At 45.9% G+C, this 22,806-nt stretch overlaps 1 protein-coding gene across 18 annotated transcripts in view; it reads right to left on the bottom strand.

The window, feature by feature from the left end:
• FHOD3 (formin homology 2 domain containing 3) overlaps positions 1 to 22,806 on the bottom strand; it is a 470,560-nt gene that overhangs the window by 7,394 nt on the left and 440,360 nt on the right. For 14 of the 18 annotated variants that reach the window (XM_023241882.2, XM_023241885.2, XM_045041338.1 and 11 more), the window contains 4 exons: positions 17,398 to 17,590; positions 12,236 to 12,259; positions 10,513 to 10,687; positions 3,370 to 3,531 (listed from right to left, as the gene is read on the bottom strand). In XM_023241882.2, the coding sequence (XP_023097650.2) occupies positions 3,370 to 3,531; positions 10,513 to 10,687; positions 12,236 to 12,259; positions 17,398 to 17,590 (554 nt within the window). The remainder of the gene's footprint in view (positions 1 to 3,369; positions 3,532 to 10,512; positions 10,688 to 12,235; positions 12,260 to 17,397; positions 17,591 to 22,806) is intronic. The other 4 variants (XM_023241881.2, XM_023241892.2, XM_023241893.2 and 1 more) reach the window with 1 other exon arrangement.

Raw genomic sequence — 22,806 nt, 5'->3', positions numbered from 1 at the left:
CAGTTCAGTCCATCCATAATGAGCTCTAAGAATAATTTGGCACTGAGTAAATAGGAATGAGGCCGTTTTAGAAAAGACAAAAGTTTGAGAAATTTTGGTCCTTCCCACTAACATCTTATTTGACTGTATTGCAAAAGCATTAGCTCTAAAGCCTCTGTTTTTATTGCCATTGTTAGCTTGCCTTCTAAAAGAATATAAAATTGATTCATGGTCAGTAAGGAAAAACTAAACAAAATGCAGGGAAATTGTTCTCAATGGGACTTTAATGGGAAAATTGCTGGATATTTTCAAGTGCCACCTTGAAGATGTAGAGACAACTGAACTAAGTTCTGTACCGATCAGATCCAGGGCTGGATCCAGTATTTTGTGAGGCAGGTCTCTTGTTTTCCCTAAAACAAATTCAGTAATTTTTCAGGTTTGATATTTTTTTTCCATGAAATCCTATTTAGTACCTTATTTAGTACCCTATTAGTGTGGGTACATCCCTCAAAAGTCTATAAAAGAAATAAGATTTTAGTTACATCAAATCAATGTGAGATATGCCACATGCTCTTGGAGAGGGATGTTGAAGCTTTATGACATGATGAGGAGGCAGTCGTGGTTGGGGGGAGGGGGGTCAGATCAAATCAAACTTCTGCGCTCCTTTCCCAGCAGCCCTTGGAACTGGACTTCCAGCTCTTTCCACTGAGAAACTATTTTTATAAGAGTGACCAGCCTTAAGATCTTAATTAGCTAAGAAATTGGTCAGTTATTTGTGAGTCATACCAAAGTAATCATATCTTTATAGAAATACAGCTCTGTGCCCAGGCTTCATGGTCATGTCACAGGTGGGGCCCAGACCCCCACCTTAAAGGGAAGCTCAACAGGAAAATGGTACCCAGCCCCTTTCAACCACGACAAGACTCGGCTCCCCTGGGAAAAGAGAACAGACTATGAGTCCCTCACCCCAGTTCTGTTCTGTGATAGTCTGGGCTAGTGGCCATATGCAGACAGCCAGCTGGGCAGAGACCTTCTTCCAAAGATAGGTCCAAGAGAAAAGAACGTGGAGAGCAGCTCCCCGTCCCCTCCTTACCAGCCACCAGGGCACACCCTACAGAATCACACTAGTAAGGAGATCTCAAATGCCATTCAGCTTCAGGATTTTCCCGGGAAGGCCAACATTTACGAGGCCGAAGAGAACAAATCGCCCTGGGACAAAACAGATGCCCCAATAAGATGAAATGAGAAACCAAAATAAGAAAAAACCAAGAATCTCCCAGAATGTTCTCCCTTGGTCTGATTCACCAGCCAGTCGGAGAATCTTGGCCAGAATCTGGGGCAAGCACATGAAGTGCATTGGATCAATCATATCACAGGCTAGAAATCAACTGGAAATTCGAAACAGTTTACTTAAAGACAACTGGATTGTCACAGGCTGGAAACGCAGCACGGAACCATGGGAACCTGCGAATCAATTAAGATGCCCTCGCTGTGTCCCAACTGGCTGCATATTTCAAGCTTTAGCAGGACTTCTGGCGCGCGCGGTCCTAGTCACCAGCATCAAACACGAAAGCAGACATTTAATTATCTTGGAGGATTCTCAAGTGGCTTGCAGGTCATAAATTTCTAGGTTATGGGATGGATTCTGTTTGGTTTCCTGCAACAGCTGGACTATTATTGCCTTTAGCCAAATGACTGATAGCAGAAATACGCTGGTTATTCATTACCCACTTGCCTCATCACCACCATTAAACAATCAAATCAAATACAGCGTTGTTTGAGAGGGAGGCCCACACCAGGAAACCTCACATCGATTTTGCAAACTGGATTTTTTCTTACTCCTTTAACCTCTTGCAAGAAAGCTGGAGTTTATCATTCCTCTTAAACAGAAATCAAAATAACTTTCCCCCATCTTAAATTTCTGTTGATGGTGCCATTACTAATAAGTTAAGCCCGTCACAGACAAACACTTACATACATGCAGTCTTGTATTTGTTGTAGTAACTGCACTGCAGAATAAAATGTGTTTGGCTAAATAAAAAGAGTATACGGCTGTTTTGCATAAGATTGGAATGGAAACGATACCACAGGAAATGAGTTTACGTCGGCCACAAAAACAGGCAAAATATCTCTCTGGCCAGATTGAAAAGGAAAATTAATTATGACTGTGTTATTGTTCCCAGTGACATTATGTGTCTCTCTAAGAATCTGGTTCTCTCTAGACCAGAGGGCAGGGTCTACACTCTTTGCCAATATAGACATATAACCTGGAGGCAGAACACGTACCCTGGGCCTCTGGGGACTGGCCAGGCCACTGGGTCATGCAGTTTCCTTTTCCGAGGTCTCTGGCCCAACAATGCTCACCTCTGTAAGGACGCTCCCTTGCCTGGCCTCCTTTCCCCAGCCCTCTCTCTCAGACATTGCAGCTCAAACCCCAATCACCTCCTGTGTGAATCTCAAAGGTGGCAGCAAACACTGTGAATTCTTACTGAACTCCCGCCTACCTGGAGTCACTCTCCTTTCACTTTTTGGAGCCAGTACAGGCGGACGTAACCAGGCTTCCTTCTTGTGACGGTCAGAAATCCCTGTCCTAGTCACCATCCCTTATTCCTGGAGGCAGAGACGGCGGAGACTAGGTCTCCTGAGTGACCCAGCATCCCCGGCCCAATCTTGGGGGCTGAGCTCTCTCCTAAAACATGCAAGGGTCACAGCTAATGCAGACCCATGTCAAAGGATGCAGAGGAACTGTGTTTCTCTACAGAGTGCAGCCCCTTTGAGTGCTAGCGAGGTGCCTGCAGAGGCAACCCCACTCCTTCATTCTGTGGGCAGAAGTAGGCAGCGGGTTCAGACAAAGGGGAAAAACAGGTCCTTTGATTTAGTAACAAAAACAAGCTGGTCAACCTAGGTTAACATTAAGTATTTTAAGCACCCTACTCCCCATAAAATCACTGGTGTTCACCTTTGACATGTTTGGGAGCAGCAGTGAATTCCGAGGGGAACCATTTTCAGCTAGAAAGTGGCCCCCGATGCAGAAATATGGCCTCAGCAAAGCATCTGCAGCAGAATTTGGCAATGGCCCCCCTGCAGCCACCCCTGCACACCAGAGATATTTCAGGGTCTTTTGGACACTCCTGGGGGCAAAGTGAGAATTGAGAGAGGCCCGCCCAGAAGTGGCAAATATGCCGGACAGGTGTGGCTGCAGCCCCCCTCCTCCACGACAGCAACGTTGATTGTCGAGCAGGGAGCCTTTTGCCGATGAGTTTGGGTGGACCCTCAAGGCATCGTCCGACAACTGGCTGGAGCCAGCCTCACAGTGGCTGCCCTTCCCAGGGCATACAGGAGGGCAGATACCTGCAGGTAAGTCCCTCACCCCAGCTCCAAAGCACTTACGAGATTTCCGGTTGGCCCGGGAGCGCTTCCTCTCCCGAGGCACCACTCGCTGACTGGGCACCTGGGTGGCCGACTTGACGATGCGATCCATGATCTCATCAGCCGCATCATCTGTGACGTTAGGGGAGTCATCCGTTCCCATAGTCCACGAACTAGCAGATCCTGAAAGATTACACAACCAGAGAGAGAGATGGACTCAGAGAGAAGGAACATACTAGAGAAAATACCAACACTACTCTTCCAGGCACGGAGCTCTGTCAGCAACGGATCACAGCAGCAGATCCCAGGAACTCACCCGCCCCCCCACCCCACCCCACTGCAAGGGCACCACTGTGACCTGTGACTGCTACCCCCCCCAGGCACTGAACTCCCCCTCAGAGCACTTACCTAATACTACCCTGTAACAGCTACTGAAGGCCTCCACCCAATAGGCCCCGGGATCATGGGAGGGCAGATACCACACCACAGAGTGCATCACAGATGCTCAGTGATGTATGTCCACTAATGTCTGGAGTTCTGTGTTAATTCAGCTCTCTATCCATGGCTGTATATGCCTAGTAAATGTCAATTACCCCTAACTTCTCTTCCAGTTAAACAGAAATCAGTGGGTTTTGTGGCAGTCTATCTTCAGATTACTTAACCTTTAAAAATCATAATAGGACAGGGGTGCCTGGGTGGCTCAGTCGGTTAAGTCCCTGATATCAGTTCAGGTCATGATCTCGATGTTCGTGAGTTTGAGCCCCGTGTTGGGCTCTGTGCTGACAGCTCAGAACCTGGAGCCTGCTTCGGATTCTGTGTCTCCCTCTCTCTCTGCCCCTCTCCTGCTTGAGCTTGCGTTCTCTCTCTCTCTCTCTCTCTCTCAAAAATAAATAAACAGTAAACAAATCATAACAATAACATTCTTCAACTAACAAAGGGGGAACGGACATAAAATTTTCTCTGCTCCTTGTCCAGGTAAACACATTTATAAATAACTGTATATTAAAGCAGAGCAGGTCTAAGTCTGGCATAAAAGCATCTGCCTACAGACAAGCAAGAAGAAAGCATCATGAAATCATGCACTACCAAGCAATGTTCAACAGTTAGAAATGAATGCTATTTTAACATATCAAGAACTATGCCTTTGTGATAGATCAACTTCCTTGTGAAATCTCTTCTCTAAGATGGGAAATACATTTGTGTAAGAAGAAATATGTGCAATGGGCTCAAAACTGTGTTTCCTCCACACACACTGCCCTTTGTAATAAAGATACGACTTCAAAAGCCTGTAGGTGAGTGTTCTCAGACTCTGTGCCTACAGAACACTACTCAGAGCCTAAGGTCCAGCTGAAGATGAAAAAAAGCCAGCTTTTCTTAAACCACAGGCAAAAAATGTTAGTAAATATACATCTTAAATTCTGGAGTTCTACTTCCATACTAATTTTTTAAAACTTTTGGCGTTTGGATACTGATGACAATAGCTGTGAATAGCTGCTCACAGTTGAGTAGACTGTGATTTTTGTGGCTACGTGTTTGTGGTTGAAATTTTACAGCAAATATGTAATATGCTATAATTTAGTTATAATTTCAGCCAGTAAAATGCATATCGCTGAAGTGCGTACATAAATAATTCACACTTTGCAAAAGGAGTAGGATTCCTGGGGCTCCACCACCTGCACGTATCTGAGACCTGTGGTTAGATAGGTCCATATGTTTTCGGGTGACAAGGTTTGTGGTGTTGCCTATGTTATTTTAAACATTTATTTTACGAATGGGAGCGTAGCTACAGCACTGGCATGTACGAAAACAGTAAATTGTACTTTCTCTGCTTATGCCCAAGGGCACCTGGTCTACTTGCTCCCATAAGACTAGATTTTTCAACATCATTAAACCCTTTAAAATAGGTTCCTCTCAGAAAAGAACTTTTGAAATTGCTGAATGTTTCTGCATTCTCAGGATGGTCCAGGTGGTCTAATTGGAGGCAAGAGGCCTCATACGGGCACAGCTGTCACACTGGGACCCTTCAGAGCTTCTGAACAATGGTCCTCCTCAGAGCAGACAGAGCAATCGATAGTGCAATTGTGTTTTGCCCAGCAATTTCCTGTTTTCCCTTTTACCTACTGGTTTCTAATTCTGCGTCTCATTTTAAAACGCCAAACTACCCTTCCCAAAACACACAAATTTCAATCAACTGCATTTGCTCATAATATATTCTCAGAGCACTGGGCCAGAAAATGAAGGCATCATCTGATCTTCCTACCAAGAATTACCTATTCTTCCCATCTTATACATCCCCAGAGAGCTGCCTTCACCGTAATGTGTCAGGAGATGCTTCAAAGGAACATGCTGCCATATGTTCAGGATTGCCAGACTCAGTTTTGTGATGATGTCATTCTTTCATGACCTCAGTCCTTGTCCTTTTTTTTTTTTTTTTTAACCTCCACCCCTCCTTGGTTATTTGCCTGCCTGAGAGCTGTTTATATGCATTTATCCTGGTCATGTACAGGTTGGATTTTTTTTTCCTGGAACCCTTGGACCCACACATAGCATCAGGGAAACACTGCCCATACATTTTACAGACCCAAAGGGCCACTGGCTCCCCACAGTCTCCCAAGTGTTAGCAAGACATTTATATACTGAGACGAAATAGAAAGAATGAAGTATTATAGACTATGATAGCACTGTATCACTTTGACTTCATTTTTAAAAATATGTGAGTTGATAATTTAGACTTGCTGAATCACAATGTTGTACACCTGAAACTAACGTAATGCTGTATATCAACTACACTTCAGTTAAAAAAAAAAAAAACAATGTAAAGCGTAGTTTGAAAGACAACGCTGTCGTTTATTTTTCCCCTTAAAAATCTAACCTAAAGAAATAGTCTAAAAGGGAAATAATTACATCAAAATAGAGTGTGATACAAGTTTGCCTTTGTTTCTGAAATAATTTCCCTGGATATAGACTTCTAGGTTTAAAGCTTTTCCTTCTGGAGGTTTGAAGATGTCATTTCTCTTTCTTCTAACTTCCAAGGCTTCTGTTAACAGTGAGCCCTCATCCTGACTGTCGTATTTTAGAAGGTAATCTATCTTTTCCCTCTGGTTTTTTAAAAGAGTTTATCTTTATCTTTGGTTTTCTCTCAGTCTGCCTACATTGTGTGACGTATGCTTTCCTCTTTATTTATTCTCCTTGAATTTGCTAAGTTTCTTAAATATGGGGGCTGATACCTATCATCAGCTCTGGGAAATTCTCAGCCATGATCTTGTCAATTATTGCTTCTTATCCATCTCTTCCTGCTGTTCCCATTATACATAGGTTACACCATTGGACTGTGTGCCTCATTCCTCTTACATTTTGTTCTGCTCTTCCCATTGTTTTCCTATGCTTCACTTTGTACATTTTCTAATAACTCATCTGTGAAGTTAGTAATCCTTTCTTTTGCTGGGATGAGTCTGCTCTTAAACCCACTCAACGAGTTCTTTATTTCAGACATTTCTTTTGCAGCTCCTGAATGTCCATTTGATTATTTTTTTTAATAAATTCCAATTTTCTGTTGCAAGTGTCCACCTTTTAATCAATTTGTCTATATTTTCCTTTGTGTCCTTTAACATTCGGAATGGTTCAATCCTGGCTGCAAATTTCAACATCCGGATCACCTGTGGATCTGCTGCTAGTGTTTCCTTTTCCTTGTCGGGCACATTTTCTTATTCTCTTGGCTTGTAATTTGGACTCTGCACTGGACTTTGTGTACAGAAGGATGCAGACACTGGAGTCCATGTTATTTCCCCCAGCCTTCGCTCTTTTCTGTTAAGCAGACATGGTGAAGAACGGAATGAGGTCGGGACCAGACTGTAGTTTTAGTGAAGAATCAGTCCACCTCTGTGTTTAAGTATCTGTATGTATTTGTCGAAGGTGTTTACTCAAGCTCGTCTCTGTTTCCTCGGCCCTTCAAGGCTACAGGAGATTTCCTCCAACTTTTCTGACCCAGCCTCCCCCACATCATGCTGCCCCAGCACTTAGCAAATGTCTCATGGAGAAAACAGTCTTGGAGTTTGGAGACCCTCTATTTCCAAACCCTTATGCCAACTCACGTAGCTATTAGACATTTGGCTGACTTCTCTCTACTATTTGAGTCTCTCTGCCCACGGTAGGCCCAGTTCTCGGGTCTGTGTCCAGATTTGGCAAATGGTCCTAAGGAGGGGCTCTCAGCTCATCTACAATTCTAGTTTGTCTAGTCCTCTTTCCCTTACCAGTTTGCTGATATCTTTTAAAAGAAAGCTTCTGCCACTGCATTAAAACAAATTCTAGTTGTCTCAGCAGGAGTGGTGCCCTGACCCTCCCTACTATGTGCCATCTGGAAGCAGAAGTCCCTGAATGTGCAGAGAAACTGAACAGTCTTCCTTTCTCATCTCTTTCTCTCTTAAAATTTGCAGCCTGTTATGTTCCATTAGACAAACTAGGCTCCATCTCCGCAGCTGGCTTCCATCGAGCTACCCTTGCAGCCACCCAGGTATAGGGCTCCAGACCCCTGATGGCTGCGGTCAACTCCATGCGGGCATTGACACTCCCCTTCATCTTCCTGGTGGCCACGTGCAGGCCAGGACACAGAGCCTGCAAGAGCTGCTGGGCCCAGAGAGTCCAGACTCATCCGTGGGATGTCTGAGGTCGTTTTGAGTACCACAGGTATAAGTGATTGCCTTCCACACACCCCACCACACCGCAAAGCTGTTCTATTTACTCTTATCCTTGTTTTATGCTTCATAAAAGCAGCATTGAGAAGGATAGTCTCTACTGCTATGCCTCTAATGCTACTACCTTCTTCACCATCTCACATTCGACACTTTTTTTCTCTCTTCTTAGATTCTTTCTTGTATATACATTCTTCCTCTGTGTCGCTACTTGGCTTTTCTGAGAAATGGAGGGCCTTTTATAAATAGCACTGGCCAAGTGGAGGATACCTCTCCTTCCTCATAGAAAATCAGACAATCAGAACATACCCCATAAAGTGCTCAGGGCTGTGGTTGTTCACAGCTGTGTCTCTCTGCTGTTGGTTACCAAAAGGCAGCCCTTTCATTGCTACAGCAGAATATTCATATATTCATTTATTTTCTCCTAATTCCATATCCAAGACTACCTAGAAGTCAGGGGGTTTGGAAAAACCAACTCCCAGAGAACCCAATCTTTGATTCTTTGATGTAATCGTAGTATATGAAGTATTTGAGGTATAGTTTGGGAATCAAGGTTGTAGTAGAAGATATGACTTTCCTGCTTTGCTGTCTGTGTCTCAGGATACCACTGGGGCAAGGGTGGAGGGAGGCAGCCCTTTTTCTGGCATATTCTTAGGTGCATATCAAAGTAAAACCCCTGCAAAAAGGGTAAAAACCAAAGTCCAACATTAAGAAACAGACAAAGGAGCTAGAGTGATATTGAACTCGCACGAAGTAAGAAAAACATGTGGTAATTTTGTAAAAAGCCTGAAGTGCAGCTCCCCTAGGGAATCCCACATATGCCTTAGGGACCTGGAACCCTGCCTGGAAGCCCTTTCAAGACTCCTCCTTGGATGGCAGCTTATGGTCCTTGGGTTGACAAGAAGTTCCAAGAAACCAAATGTAATGTGTGACCCATTTTCTTCTAAAGAAAACTTGAAACTGCATTTACTTTGTCTTTTAGGTCAAAGTTCTTGTTACTATCATTACTATTTTTTTCTTACATTTAACAGAGTTGACAACAGCAAAATTCCAAAAATACTGGTCAGTCAACAAAGCCAATTAGAAGTCACTGAAGGGCCTTCTCAGGGGTTTCTCCAGCTCACAACTCTACTTTGTAGCTGCCATCTGTCATCCTGTGAGTCTCAGTGTTCTCCAGAGTCTGGGAGGATGCCTGACGGGCATCGCATGCATGCATTTCCTTACCGAGTTTCCGTGATGTGGAAGCCAACCCACAACCCCGTTTTCCTGGCCTGTTCTATTTTTTGCCCCTCTCTAATTACTACTAGAACTGCTCTCAGGTGCCAGAGTACCCCAGTTTGGACAATAAATGATATGCTTTCTGTTAGTTGTTCGCAGTGTATGGGCGAAGCAAACACCAAGAGGAGAGACAGCCTGTCCGTCAGGAGCTCATTCTCTTTAGTGATAAAGTTTGTAATCTTTAGGCAGCCTGAAGGGGGGTGCTCAGGAGCACATGGGAGGAAGGATGGGCCCAGTGAGTTGAGGAGGACGAAGGAGGAGGCAGATTCTGGAGGTGAAGGGGGGCTGGACAGGCAGAGGAAAAGGGGACAGCATGAACAGCGGAGGGGGCTCAGGGAGATGCGGGTGCAGAGAAGGGTGGTGCCCAGTGGGAGGGCCAGTGAGTGCCAAGTGTGGGAGATAAGCTGAGACCAGGGGCCTGAAGCCACAGGGGCCTGAAGCGACAGCATAAGCAGTGTGGGCCACGTCTTGCAGGCAGTGAGGAAAGCGAGGAGGGGATCACGTGGTGTCAGACTAGACTAGGGGACACCAGCAAACATTCTCGGACGAAAAATGCACCTCATTCTTAATTAAAATAAAATATCCCTTCCCAGTTATGAAACGAATCTGGAAACTCTTATCTGTCTTTACCACCTTCAGTTTTCATCGCTTCATTGCCTCTAAAGATTTAAAAAGGCAAAAAAGGGATAGTGCTTTCATCCGGGGGCCGGCACGCTTCTTCTACACGGGCCAGCTCATGAAAACTTTAGGCTGTAGGGTCCTCACAGTCTCTCCCACCACCACTCAGCCAGGCCACGGCTGCCTTCAGGCGCCACAGACAACACACCAATGGGTACACTTGGCCGTGTCCTAGAGAAAACCTCATTTACCGAATACTCCACTGGCTGCATTTGGTAGTTTCCTGCCGCGCCCCCCCCCCCCACTTTAACCCGTAAGGATTCATTCATAATAATAACTCCTCTTGTGTGAATTCAGTTATACCTCTGGGAGGATTGGTCTTTGGGATGAAGCACTACAGCGGGTCACAAACGTGTGCGTGAAGGAACGTGTGTGGTCAGGACTGGAGGTCCCAGGGAGTCGGAGGCCCTGAGCAGATACTTCCTGGGCCCAGTAACCTGTACCCTCGTGCTGGGAACCGGGTCCCCGCGGGTGGTCATCTGGGGAAGCCCCCCTCAACTGCCCCCGGCCCAGGAGTTACCTCGGCTCGCTCGGCTGCGTGTGCGGACGCCCAGCACCGGGGTGGCGTCCTCCACGGCGGGCGACGAGGTCTTCAGCACGGCCTTCATGTTCTCGTGCTCCGTGGCGTCCTCCGCGTAGCTCAGGCCCTGCGGCTGGCTCAGAGGCGCCGGAGAGCTGCTGGAGAACTTGCCGGACTACGAGACCAAAGTAGGGGTGAGGGGTGAGGTGACTCCCCAAAACACCAACTCAAGCCCACAAAACGTTTCGTTGAGGAAAACCTCCCTCTTCGTTGTTTGTGTGCATTCTGCAGATGCATTCGCTAGGGCAGTCACTGAGGTTGTCAATGAACCAATGACACCCATCCATGTATGCCACAAGTTCTCTGACCAGAAAGAAAAGCCATGGTCCCAGAAGGACCACACCCGGCCCTCCCCTCTCCAGGCTCTCCCGGCCCACTGCAGATTCCCTCGGTAGCTGCCTGCTAGGGACGACTGACATCAACCCTGGGAAGCACTCAGAAACCAAATCTGTTTCCAACCCCAAAGCCCTGATGTGAGAATTCAAACATGCCCCGTTAATCACATTATCAAGTTTTTTAATTTACCACCAGAAAGCACTTAAAATTTTCTTACCTACCACTTATGATGGTTTAAAACATGGGATTCAGTCACACAATCATACCAAGGTAAGCGATGGGTAGAATCTTTCCAGATCTAGTCCCATCTCACTTTACAGAGGAGGAAACTGAAGATTCAGTGACATGCCAAAGACCCCAAGGGAATCAGCTGTAGGGCCCAGACCCGAACATGACACAGAAATTCATGCTGAAACTGAGTTGGGCAACACTCGCTACTTCTGGCCGTGTCAGAAATGTAGTTGTTCGAACATGCAGTACATGTACGTGGTGAAATTCTCTAATTGTAGCTGAGCAAAGAATCAGGGTTTAGATGTTTTAAAAGAGGTATGCTAGAACACTGGGCCATATGTACACAAGGGCAAACATCTGGAGGAGAAACAGAAAGTCAGTCAGACTAATGTTTGCAAAGAGCAGCTCGACAGATTCCTGGCTTCCTCTTGTCATCGAGTGTCTCAGCCATGGCAGCAGAGCCCAGGACTCGTCTGCTCGTGCCATCTGCACTGCTCCCTCCTCATCTCCCAGGGCCCATCAGCCCTGACTTGGTCTCTGGTTCTCCCATCTGCACCGGACCCAGGAGGAGGAGCCCTGTCATCCCACCCCTGCACACGTGAATCCCAACGAACCCGATGGATTCCGGCTGAGAAAATAGACACAAGTCAAAGGCTGCCCATGAGAGGGGACTGCTTTCGTGGCCACTATCCCACTTCCTGTTTGGTTTTAGGGCTCTTTCTACGGTTATTCTAGAATCCAGTTCTCAAATTTGAGTTGCCAAAAGGCTCAGACAGGGGGCTGGAGGGTAAATTCCCTGTCCACTTCTCCAATATTGGAGAGTATCTCCAATATTAGAAGTTGGCCATTCCTGACAAGGCCTGGGACTCAGGCACAGCTTGAAAAATGCAGGTAACCCTTGATTCCTGGCATACACAGCATGATGAGAACCCATGTCAGGAGGTTAGTGATCACACGAAAGCAACCAGAAAACAACCATGCATGGTTTAGAGCACTGAATGGTGCTGATGCCTCATGCCGCTTATGTTAAGTTAGACTCTACAGCACGCCTGGGAAGGCCAAATGTGGCATTCTTCATGTTTATCAACAGTCCTACCTCCACTTCATCCTCTTCGTCAGTCTGCCCGAGAGGACAGGACAGGATGGAAAAGACAGAAGGGATTCTTAGATGGTGCAGAAGTCAGCAAAGATGAGAGCATCTCAATGTCATAGCAAATTCCAAATACAGAAACTGGCCATCAAAACCGGGGTGCGCCCTCCTGATTCGGGAACTGCCAGGCCCTGACTGCACAACCCTCCTGCCCTCGTCCAGACATTCCCTCTGTGAGCCCCAAGGCCAGTTCTGACCAAAGTCAGGAGGAATCTGTGGGGCTCCAGACCAACCTCCTGAGGCCGCCCAAGGGCTGATAGCCAGCATACCTGGTTTCCGGACAATTAAGATCTGACTCCCAGCTCTGTGGCCTGCTATTCAGCTGGCCATGTCCTGTGGAACCCACCACAACCTGCCAGTTACCAGGGCCCTCCGTAAGTGGACCAGCCTCCATCTGCCCAATGCTCTCTGCCAGCTACTGTCCTCCCTCTCATCCCGAATGCCAGAGCCCTCCCCACCTAGGCTGCCAGGTCCTTCCACACACAGGGAAGGCAGAACACGCAGAACAACCGCCCAAGTAGAATGGGTCCTGTTACCCTTTCCTCCGAAACATGAAACTCAGTTCTTCTAAAACTCTTACCTGCCCCTCATGGAGGCTTTCTGAGCTGACATGCCAAACTTTTAATTATCACCAGATAAACTTCTTTAAGTAACTTTTAAATAAAATATCTTTTTTTTAAAAGATAAACTGAGGGCAGGGGAACCTGAGTGGCTCAGTTAATTAAGCGCCAACTTCAGCTCAGGCCATACCTCGTGCTTCGTGAGTTCGAGCCCCGTGTCAGGCTCTGTGCTGACAGCTCAGAGCCTGGAGCCTGCTTTGGATTCTGTGTCTCCCTCTCTCTCTGCCCCTCCTCCACTCATGTGCATGCTCTCTCTCCTTCTCTCTCAAAAATAAACATTAAACAAAATTAAAAAAAAAAAAGACAAACTGAAGGTGAAAGTCATGCCCATCTCTTGATTTTAGATTAAACACACCCTCAATTTAACCTGTTTCCACTGAGGTTACAAGACCAGGCCCACACATCAGACACAAGGATTTGTTGTTTTTTTTTTTTTTTAATATATATAATTTATTGTCAGATTGGTTTCCATACAACACCCAGTGCTCATCCCAACAGGTGCCCTCCTCAATGCCCATCACCCACTTTCCCCTCTCCCCCAACCCCCATCAACCCTCAGTTTGTTCTCTGTATTTAAGATTCTCTTATGGTTTGCCTCCTTCCCTCTGTGTAACTTTTTTTCCCCCTTCTCCTCCCTCCTGGTTTTCTATTAAGTTTCTCAGGATCCACATAAGAGTGAAAACATGGTATCTGTTTTTCTCTGACTTATTTCACTTAGCATAATACTCTCCAGTTCTATCCACGTTGCTACAAATGGCCAGATTTCAATCTTCCTCATTGCCAACTAGTACCCCATTGTATATATAAACCACATCTTCATTTTTTTTTTTAACATTTATTTATTTTTGAGACAGAGAGAGACAGAGCATGAACGGGGGAGGGTCAGAGAGAGAGGGAAACACAGAATCCGAAACAGGCTCCAGGCTCTGAGGGGTCAGCACAGAGCCCGATGCAGGGCTTGAACTCACGGACCGTGGGATCATGACCTGAGCTGAAGTCGGACGCTTAACCGACTGAGCCACCCAGGCGCCCCAAACCACATCTTCTTTATCCATTCATCAGCTGATGGACATTTAGGCTCTTTCCATAATTTGGCTATTATTGAAACTGCTGCTATACATATTGGGGTACAAGTGCCCCTATGTGTCAGCCCTCCTGCTTCCCTCAGACACAAGGGTTTTGAGAACAGACTAAACTTTCAGCAGCTGAAATGACAAAATGCTTCTGATTCATCAAGTTCCACACCATCCCCAGGCAAATGGCACCACACTCAGAGATAAGAGTCCTGCTCTATTTTTATTTCTAGTTTAGAACTTATTATTTTACCAGGATGATTGGCATTTTCTCATCATTAGCACATGTATAAGGTGTTACCTATACAGAATCTTGAGCCCTCTCAACATCCCCCAAAGTAACTAGCATTCCCTTTTTCTAGAAGAGGAAGCTGGGGTTAATGGAGGATAAATGTCTGTGAAACTGAAGGAAACATTTAAAATAGGAAGCCAGAAGGGGAAGCTCTCATGCCTTAATGCTGTCATCAATTGCAGCCACCAACAGGAAGAAGCCTACCTTAGCACCCCAGCAAGAGGGATGAAGATTTCCTTCTTGCCTGGCAACAGCCCAGCCAATGAGAGACTACCACAACTCAGCCAATGAGAAACCACCACCACCTCGAACTCTCACTTTTTTTCTAATGGACTTTTCATTGGAAGTAGCCTCTCCCAATTTCCTCTGTTGTCTATAAAGTAGCATTCCTTTCCTTTGTTTCCTGGACTTGCCCTATGGTTTTGTCATAGTTTACATGTCCCAAATTGCAATTCCGCTGCCATTCCCAAATAAACCCATTTTGTTGCTAAAATAACTGGCTGGTTCATTTTCAAGACCTCCCCACTGTCCCCGGACGTGGAGGTCATGGGACTGATAGCCTGAGTTCTTGCCGCCCATCTTGAGTATGATGACAGTAGACGGGCCACCGCAGTCTTGTGCTGCCTTGTCTATGTCACCATTTTGTCTAGAACTACTTCAGGGAACAAGGAGGAGGAACTATTTAATTTAATATTGACCCTTAGCTGGGAGGACTCCTGGATTTTGAGAAAGGAAGCCGTTTTCATTTTAGAAACAGAGAAAGAAGAGGAGGGACAGGCACACAAGGACAGATACAGGGTTGACTCTAAACACAGGGTCTTCAGATTTTACCCAGATTTCACTCTATCTTGGAAAATAATTGCTTTTTCAGGGCACCTAGGTGGCTCAGTTGGCTAAGTGTCCGACTCTTGATTTTGGCTCAGGTCGTGATCTCACGGTTCCTGAGACTGAGCCCTGCGTCGAGCTCTGTGCATGGTGCAGAGCTTGCCTGAGAGTCCCTCTCTTCCTCTCTCTGTTCCTTCCACGTGCGCTCTCTCGCTCTCTCTCTCAAAATAAACAAACATTAAAAAAAGTTTTTCCACCAAATCATGTCTGTTTGACTGCTACCATTTCCACCTTCATTTTACCCAGAATCTTTATTAAAAATGATTTACTACACAGTTTTCTCTAAAAATCATTTACAGCCCTACTGTTCAGGGACTCAATCTATCGCCTATGTTTTTAGTAGTGTAAGTTGTGAATATGTTGTTTTCTAACCAGATCATGAGGATACCCTTGGGGTATAGCTTGTCTTTTATTGCAGTCACATCTTCCTTAGTGCCCAGTGCAGTGCTGGGCACATAAGTGAGAATTGAGAAAAGAAGCTATACACTTTGCCTTAAGTGACAATATCCTAGTTTTCCAGAAGATGGCAGTCTTTGTACGTGGATGATACCACTCTGACCACTGAAAACAGGGACTATGTTGAGGATGAAGCCTGTACAGCCCACATTTTAATGGAAATTTAAATATTTTTGAATCAAACTGCAGAAACATTTACCCATTTATAAATAGGCAAGCTGAATGTTTTCGGAGAAGGACAGAATTAAAAAATTAGTGGGATCTGTAAAAAAAAATCTCAAAAATTTGGCAAGAAATTATCATGTGTTTTCGTAACTATAAGCATATTGGGCTTGTATTTTTCACCCTCCAATGTGTCTCATTTCCACAAAAGCAAGTAAGCCCCTTTTAAACTTTTAAAAATAACACCGTGGAATGCAAAGTGGGCCACAGTTTAACCAAATGGATTCAGTTTGCTTCCTGTTGCTGTCCTCTGGGAGGCTAAACATCCTATTGAACCCAGATTTCAGGAGAGGAGAAGGAAAACTCTCAGTGATGGCACTGGCATTCAGAACTGCCAGGGGGCTGCACAGAGGACTCCCTCCACAGACAAGTGAACTGAGCACTCTTTAAGGGTCAAGAAAATTCCAAGGGAACGAGGAGTTTGGGTGAGGGGGTTGGTCCCTGGTGGTCCGCAGAACTGCCATAAAATGACAACATTTCTAAGATGATAGATTCGGTCGCCACATAAATGTCAGATCCCTCAAGAATGTGGACAGGAATCGTGTGCACTCCGTTTTTCCCACAACACACACACGCATCGGGGCACAGAAGGTAGCCTGGGGTCTTCTTAACTGCTTTTATTCCTCCCTAAAGAAATATGTCTGACTGGAGTTTCACGGAGAATTGCAACCCCCAGGACGATGACACTCCCTGTTGCTTGGTCCTTTACCCGCTCCAACCTCTGTATCACAGAGCCAGTGTGCTTCTCGAGTCCCTGCACAGATGGGATCAATTTCATAAAGACACATCAGAAAGAGGCACCTGCATGGTATGTCTTTGTCTCTGGCTTCTTCACACATCCCTTTCCCCTCTACTTATAGAACATCTCCCATCTGAATGCCCATGGCACCCGGGACCTGGGGGGCTCAGGGCTGAGGTGGGAGAGAGAAGCCCAGGAGCGAGGCAAGCAGGTAAGTGTGCAGAGGCTCCCCGCCGACCGCCCCCCGAGGGGCTAAAGGGAACTCCTGTTGGATTCACTGTTGTCCAGATTTCTTCCCACCTGAATATCCTCTGACTCAAGGGACTGCCAGGAAGCCCTCAGATTATGTCTTTGACCAACCTCACCAATTATTTCTCTATTCAGAGGCCTAGAATGGGTTGCCCATGGGTCAACTGGTTGGTTGCACATAGCATTGTTATGATGATGAAACTCCTGAATCAACTCCCAAATCAGTAGTATACCTGACTTCCTATGATAAGTGGCATCACCATTTAACTGTTTTCTTCTCTTCTACTTTTACCCACATCCCAGAGGTTGAAGAATCAAGCCTTTAATGACACCACATCCCACAACACCCCAATATGGGTTAAAGTCCCTCCACCAGCCACACATCCTTAATTTACATGTATTAGTCCCACGTACGTTATATAGATTTTCGCAGAAATAGTAGAGGAATAGTTTACAAGCACTTTTTAAAAGATGGACATTTTTTTCACAGTGGGGGGTGGGGAGCACAGCTCCCAAACTGCGGGGAGATTTTATGGTTGATCTACTTTCACAATAAATGACATGAAACTTACATCGGTGATCATCTTCCCTCTGGTCTTATTTCTTTCTCTGTGGTTGGCCCGTTTCTGTTTCTGCTGCAAAACCCTTTCCCTGGTGGTGCGATACTCCAGTGCAAATTCACTAAGGATCCTGCAGAACTTGTTTATGTTCACTTCCCGAATCGCATAAGGTGGGTGGCCCATAAAGAGCAAAAAGGAATGGAACCTGCGATAAAACACACGATAATGGTGATGGCTTCAGTTTTAAAGAACAAAAACCTACAGTCTCAAAACTTTCAGTAAGAAACCAACCAGGCAGACATCGTGCTTTGTTCCTCGGGCTTTGGGGTTGAAGAGACTTGAGTGAAAAATGCAACCAGAAGTCAAATTCAACTCGCTTTCTCGCTGAAGGAGGATGTCTAGGTGTTAGGATTTTAGATTACTGTTTTCCTTTTGCTTATCAGTGTTTTAATGCTTTTCTAAAATGTGTACGCAAATCTTTCGTAAGAGAAAGGATGAAGCACTGTCTTAAAGAAAAGACCGCAGTTTCTAGATTATGTAGGAACTGAATAAGGAATAAGGGAATATTGCTTAGTGATTCCTCGATGACCTGCTTTCACAACAACCGGAACACACGTGATCACATGAGTTGTCAACAGATGGTTTGTAAAAATGCTGATAAAATTTTTTGTGAGTAAATATTCCGAAATATTTTCTCATGATATCATATACAATCTTAATTTTATTAGGAAGCACCAAACAAGCAGCACAAAATAAATTTCAGCTATGTAACTTCTAAATTAAAAATTAGTGGATTTTAGTGACTTAGCAATTTTGTAAAGGAAATTAAATAAGCAAACATGTACACGATTTTTAGTTATCCAGAAATGAGAAAGAAGATACGAGAAGACAGAGGGACATTTTTATGTAGACGGAACAGTATTATATAAAGGATACCACTATTTATGGACAACTACTTTGGATTTTGATCATTCTAATTTTTACTGTTTGAATAGGGGTTTTGATTGGTTTTCAAATGAGAGAAATTGGCTTATTCCTTATGTGAAAAATAATAAAACATACAACTTGTAATTAAAGGGGCTGAAAAAATGTTTACTACCAGAGAATTTAGCTACACCTATAAAGCTGTTGGAGAAAAACAAACTGTAAGTTTTCATGACTTTGGATTAGGCAATGATTTCTTTCTTATATGTGACACTGACACCATCAGCAACCAAAGAAAAACACAGATAAGCTGGACTTAATCAAAACTAAACACTTCTTTAAAGATGTTTGTTTATTTTGAGAGAGAGAGAAAGAGCACGAGTGGGAGAGGGGCAGAGAGAGAGAGGGCGAGAAAGGGAATCCCAAGCAGGCTCTGCGCTGTAAGCACAGAGCCTGATGCGGGGCTTGATCCCACAAACTGTGGGATCATGACCTGAGCCACAATCGAGAGTCAGACCCCAAGTGACTAAGCCACCCAGGTGCCCCCCCCCCAATTAAACACTTTTGTGTGTCAAAGGACACTATTGAGAGTGGAAAGACAACCCACAAAGTGGAGAAAATATTTGCAAATCATGTCTGATAAGAGATTTGTATCCAGAATATATACAGAAATCTTACGACCCAACACTGAAAAGACAAATGAAATATGGACAAAGGATCTGAATAGACATTTCTCTAAAAAAAGATACACAAATAGCTAATAAGTGCATGACACGGTGCTTGACATCATTAAGCATTAGGGGAATGCCAACCAAAACTACAAGGAGATGCCACTTAACACTCACTGGGATGGCTATAATAGAAACACACACAATAACAAGTGGTGGTGAGGGTGCAGAGAAGTTAGAGCCCTCAATCAGTAGCAGACGGGAACATAAAATGGCTCAGCTGCTTATGGAAAAGTCTGGCAGTTAAACATAGGGTTACCATATGACCCAGCACTTTTGCTCCTATATATATCCCCAAAAGAAATGAAAATATGTGCCCACACAAAACCTCTACAGAAATGTTCACAGCAACATTAATCATAGTAGCCAAAAAGTAGAAACGACTCAAACGTCTATCAATAAATGAACAAAATGTGGTCTATCCACACACAGTACCACATAACTGGCCCCACTTCCTGTCTCACCTCCAATGACCCCAGCTGCACTAGACTCCTCAAGATCCCTTGAACAAGCCTCGGACTCCAGGCGTGCTATGTGGACCCGGAGATGGCCGAGCCAAGAGCCTGCAGGGCCTGTGAGAGGGGCAGAGAGGCATTCCACTGGCAGGACCACAGGCTCTGAAAGGTGTCCACTCCTAGCCATTCCCTCTCTCCCATCCTAAAGGATCCCGCCCCAAATATCACCTCCTCAGAGAAGCCTTCCCTGATGTATTTTGTAAAACAGCACCGTGTCACTTCCTGTCTCAATTATACTCTTAATTTTTCTTCCTGGCTCTTACTACTACCTGACATTATACACTGGCTGTATAATACATGATGTGTTAAGATAGGAAGGTGTGTGCAAGAAAAATCAAGGGGACAACCAGTATCTTTGATCGGTCCCATCATCCACCCTTTTCATCAAGTGTGCCACTGAGTACAGGGTCTGGCCCAGGAAGGGGAAGGGTGGATCTGGGGGTACCAGGAAGCCAGTGAGGGTGTCACTTGTCTCTGTGCCGGCCAGCAAGGCCTTCCTCCGCACTTGCATCTGGGCCCCCGCACTCCAGCGCCCACCACGGCGTATACAGCTCAGCCTAACGGGTCTGCGGGAGCTGAGTGAGGGGCTTGCAGGTGAGATGAGGCAGCTGGAGGGGCAGCATGAAGGGAAAGGGTAAGACGCAGATTCAGCCACGCAGAACGAGATTTTCTCAGCCAGGCAATGATTTTGAAAGCTAAGTCTTACCTAAAGAGGACTAAGTTCTTTCATCTGCCCCTTTATCAAGAGGAGACCCACTGGACTAAGGGAGGGCCAGACAGGACAGGGAGGTGGAAGCACCTGCTTCTTTAGCTTCATGAATGAAGGAGCAGGGAAGGTGGGAGGCCCGATGTGCGATCTCATCTCTCCCCAAGAAGGTCCTGGAGTGGGGAGAAGTCTGCCGAGAGGCTAAGGGGTGCCGAGGGCAAGAGGAACTTCTGTCCCACCAGGAGGCCCTGGTACGAAACAGAGGGTTCTGGGCCCAAACGGACCCCCCCCCACCCCCGGCAGAGAGGGAAGGGCAGCCTCGTAAGGTGAGGAAGCAGTAGGGTCCGGCCAGACTCACTGGCCCTCATGGATCCTGTGTGGTGGACAGTGGACCCTAGGGACCCAGGGGGTGAGAGCAGAGAGCCTGCGGGGTCTGAGGACACAAGTGGAGCAGAGGGGAGACCTGATGAGCTGTCCTTTCAGCCCATCAGTCACACCAGGAGGTGCGGAGCAGAACTGCCCTGGCCTGTCCACATGGGAGGCTAATGAGTTTCCAGAGGGCTCTGTCGGAGAACCTACCCCCATCTTCACCACTGGGCTCTAGAAATCACTGGACTTCCCCAAGGTCAACTTCGGGAGGGGTAGCTCGGAGGAGTCGAACTCTTGAAGTCCAAACATTCAGGAGACTAACAGTTTAGCTGCTTATCCTTTGACTAGGTCGGCAGACTGCTACCCAGCCAGGCAGTGGGTCATTGAGGAGGTGGGCTGAATGGCGAAATAAGCAAAAGTTATTTTGTCTGTACAGCTGAGCGTCCTCAGAATAGAACCGCAGCTCTGCTCCCTGCACAGGCTTGAGTTAATGCCCCAGAGACGGATGACCTTCATACTCGGGGAGCCTCAGAGCCGTGTCTGTGTCACCACTGTGTCTTTTAAAAAGGGCCCTATTAAATGAATTCCTAATTACACAGATAAAAATATAACTCTTATATACTTGCAGGTGAGGGAAAAAAATGAAGGCCTAGCTACTTCCAAGTTTCTGATCTGCAATATTTAGGCTGACCTGCAAGCCCATAAGGCACCTGTACCCACCTCACCTAGGGTTCTAGTCCTTTCTGGGTCTCAGTTTCTTTCTGGGGCTCTCAGTCCCCCAGCGCCATTTCGACAAGATATTCCGGCTTTAATCAGTTCTACATATGGCCTTCCGGCTAACCACTTCATTCAAACCCAGGGTTCTGTGGCTTAGATGCTTTGGCTTGGCCACTACCTGGACCTGCCCTTTAGCCCTGCCTCCCCGCACACCCCAGCCCTGCCTTTTTATTTTTTTTTAATTTTTTTTTTCAACATTTTTTATTTATTTTTGGGACAGAGAGAGACAGAGCATGAACGGGGGAGGGGCAGAGAGAGAGGGAGACACAGAATGGGAAACAGGCTCCAGGCTCCGAGCCATCAGCCCAGAGCCCGACGCGGGGCTCGAACTCACGGACCGCGAGATCGTGACCTGGCTGAAGTCGGACGCTCAACCGACTGCGCCACCCAGGCGCCCCCAGCCCCGCCTTTTTAAAAAATGTTTATTTTTGAGAAAGAGACAGAGACAGAGTGCAAGTAGGGGAGGGGGAGAGAGAGGGAGACACAGACTCTGAAACAGGCTCCAGGCTCCAAGCTGTCAGCACAGAGCCATGCTCTTTTACCACCCACAATAACTACGGTGGATTCCTAGCTCGTGCTGGTCATCCCGCATGGGATGGCCCACAGTGAGGAGACAGGGATCTAGGTCATGCAACAGCAACCATCATTTGGGTGACCAGCTTACCAGGGAGAATAGGACAACCAGGGCAAACTATATACATTTTATACACACACACACACACACACACACACACACACACACACACACACACACACACACACACTAGCTTAAGGAATCACCAAAATGAGTTTTTACCTATCCAGGATAATATGGCTAATGTGATCAGGCATAATAGCTTTCCAAGACTTTCAGAAAATTACTCCAGTTTCATGACATTCCAAGTGGAAACTATTTGTTTATTTGAGTAGTTTTAAGTTGGAAATTGCTTGTATCACACAAAAGCAGGGAGGCCCGAAGCAGCTCACATTCCCTGCCTCCACTTGCTCACTATGTTAAAAGCATGGTGTACTTTGATTTCACTAAGAAATTTGACCAAATCTCTGATAAGACCCTCCTCCCTAGAGGGCACTAAGAGGTCAAGGTGGAGTGCAGGGAGAGAAATTTACAACTAAATTCCAGAAGTACTGAGTAACGGATGGTCTTCAACTTGGAGGGAAGATTCTGTTCCCTATTCTTGTCTTGCCTAACATTTTTATTTTTTTAAGTTTATTTATTTTTGAGAGAGAGAGCGAGCGAGCGAGCGCTCGCACAAGTGCACCCAAGTGATGGGGAGGGGCAGAGAGAGGGAGAAAGAGAGAATCCCAAGCAGGCTCTGCACCATCAGCACAGAGCCCCACTCGGGGCTCAAACCCATGTACCCTGTGATCATGAGCTGAGCCAAATCAAGAGTTGGATGTTTTA

Source organism: Felis catus, chromosome D3 (assembly GCF_018350175.1).
Source record: "Felis catus isolate Fca126 chromosome D3, F.catus_Fca126_mat1.0, whole genome shotgun sequence".
Lineage (NCBI taxonomy): Eukaryota > Metazoa > Chordata > Mammalia > Carnivora > Felidae > Felis > Felis catus.
This window is presented reverse-complemented; position numbering and strand designations above follow the sequence as displayed.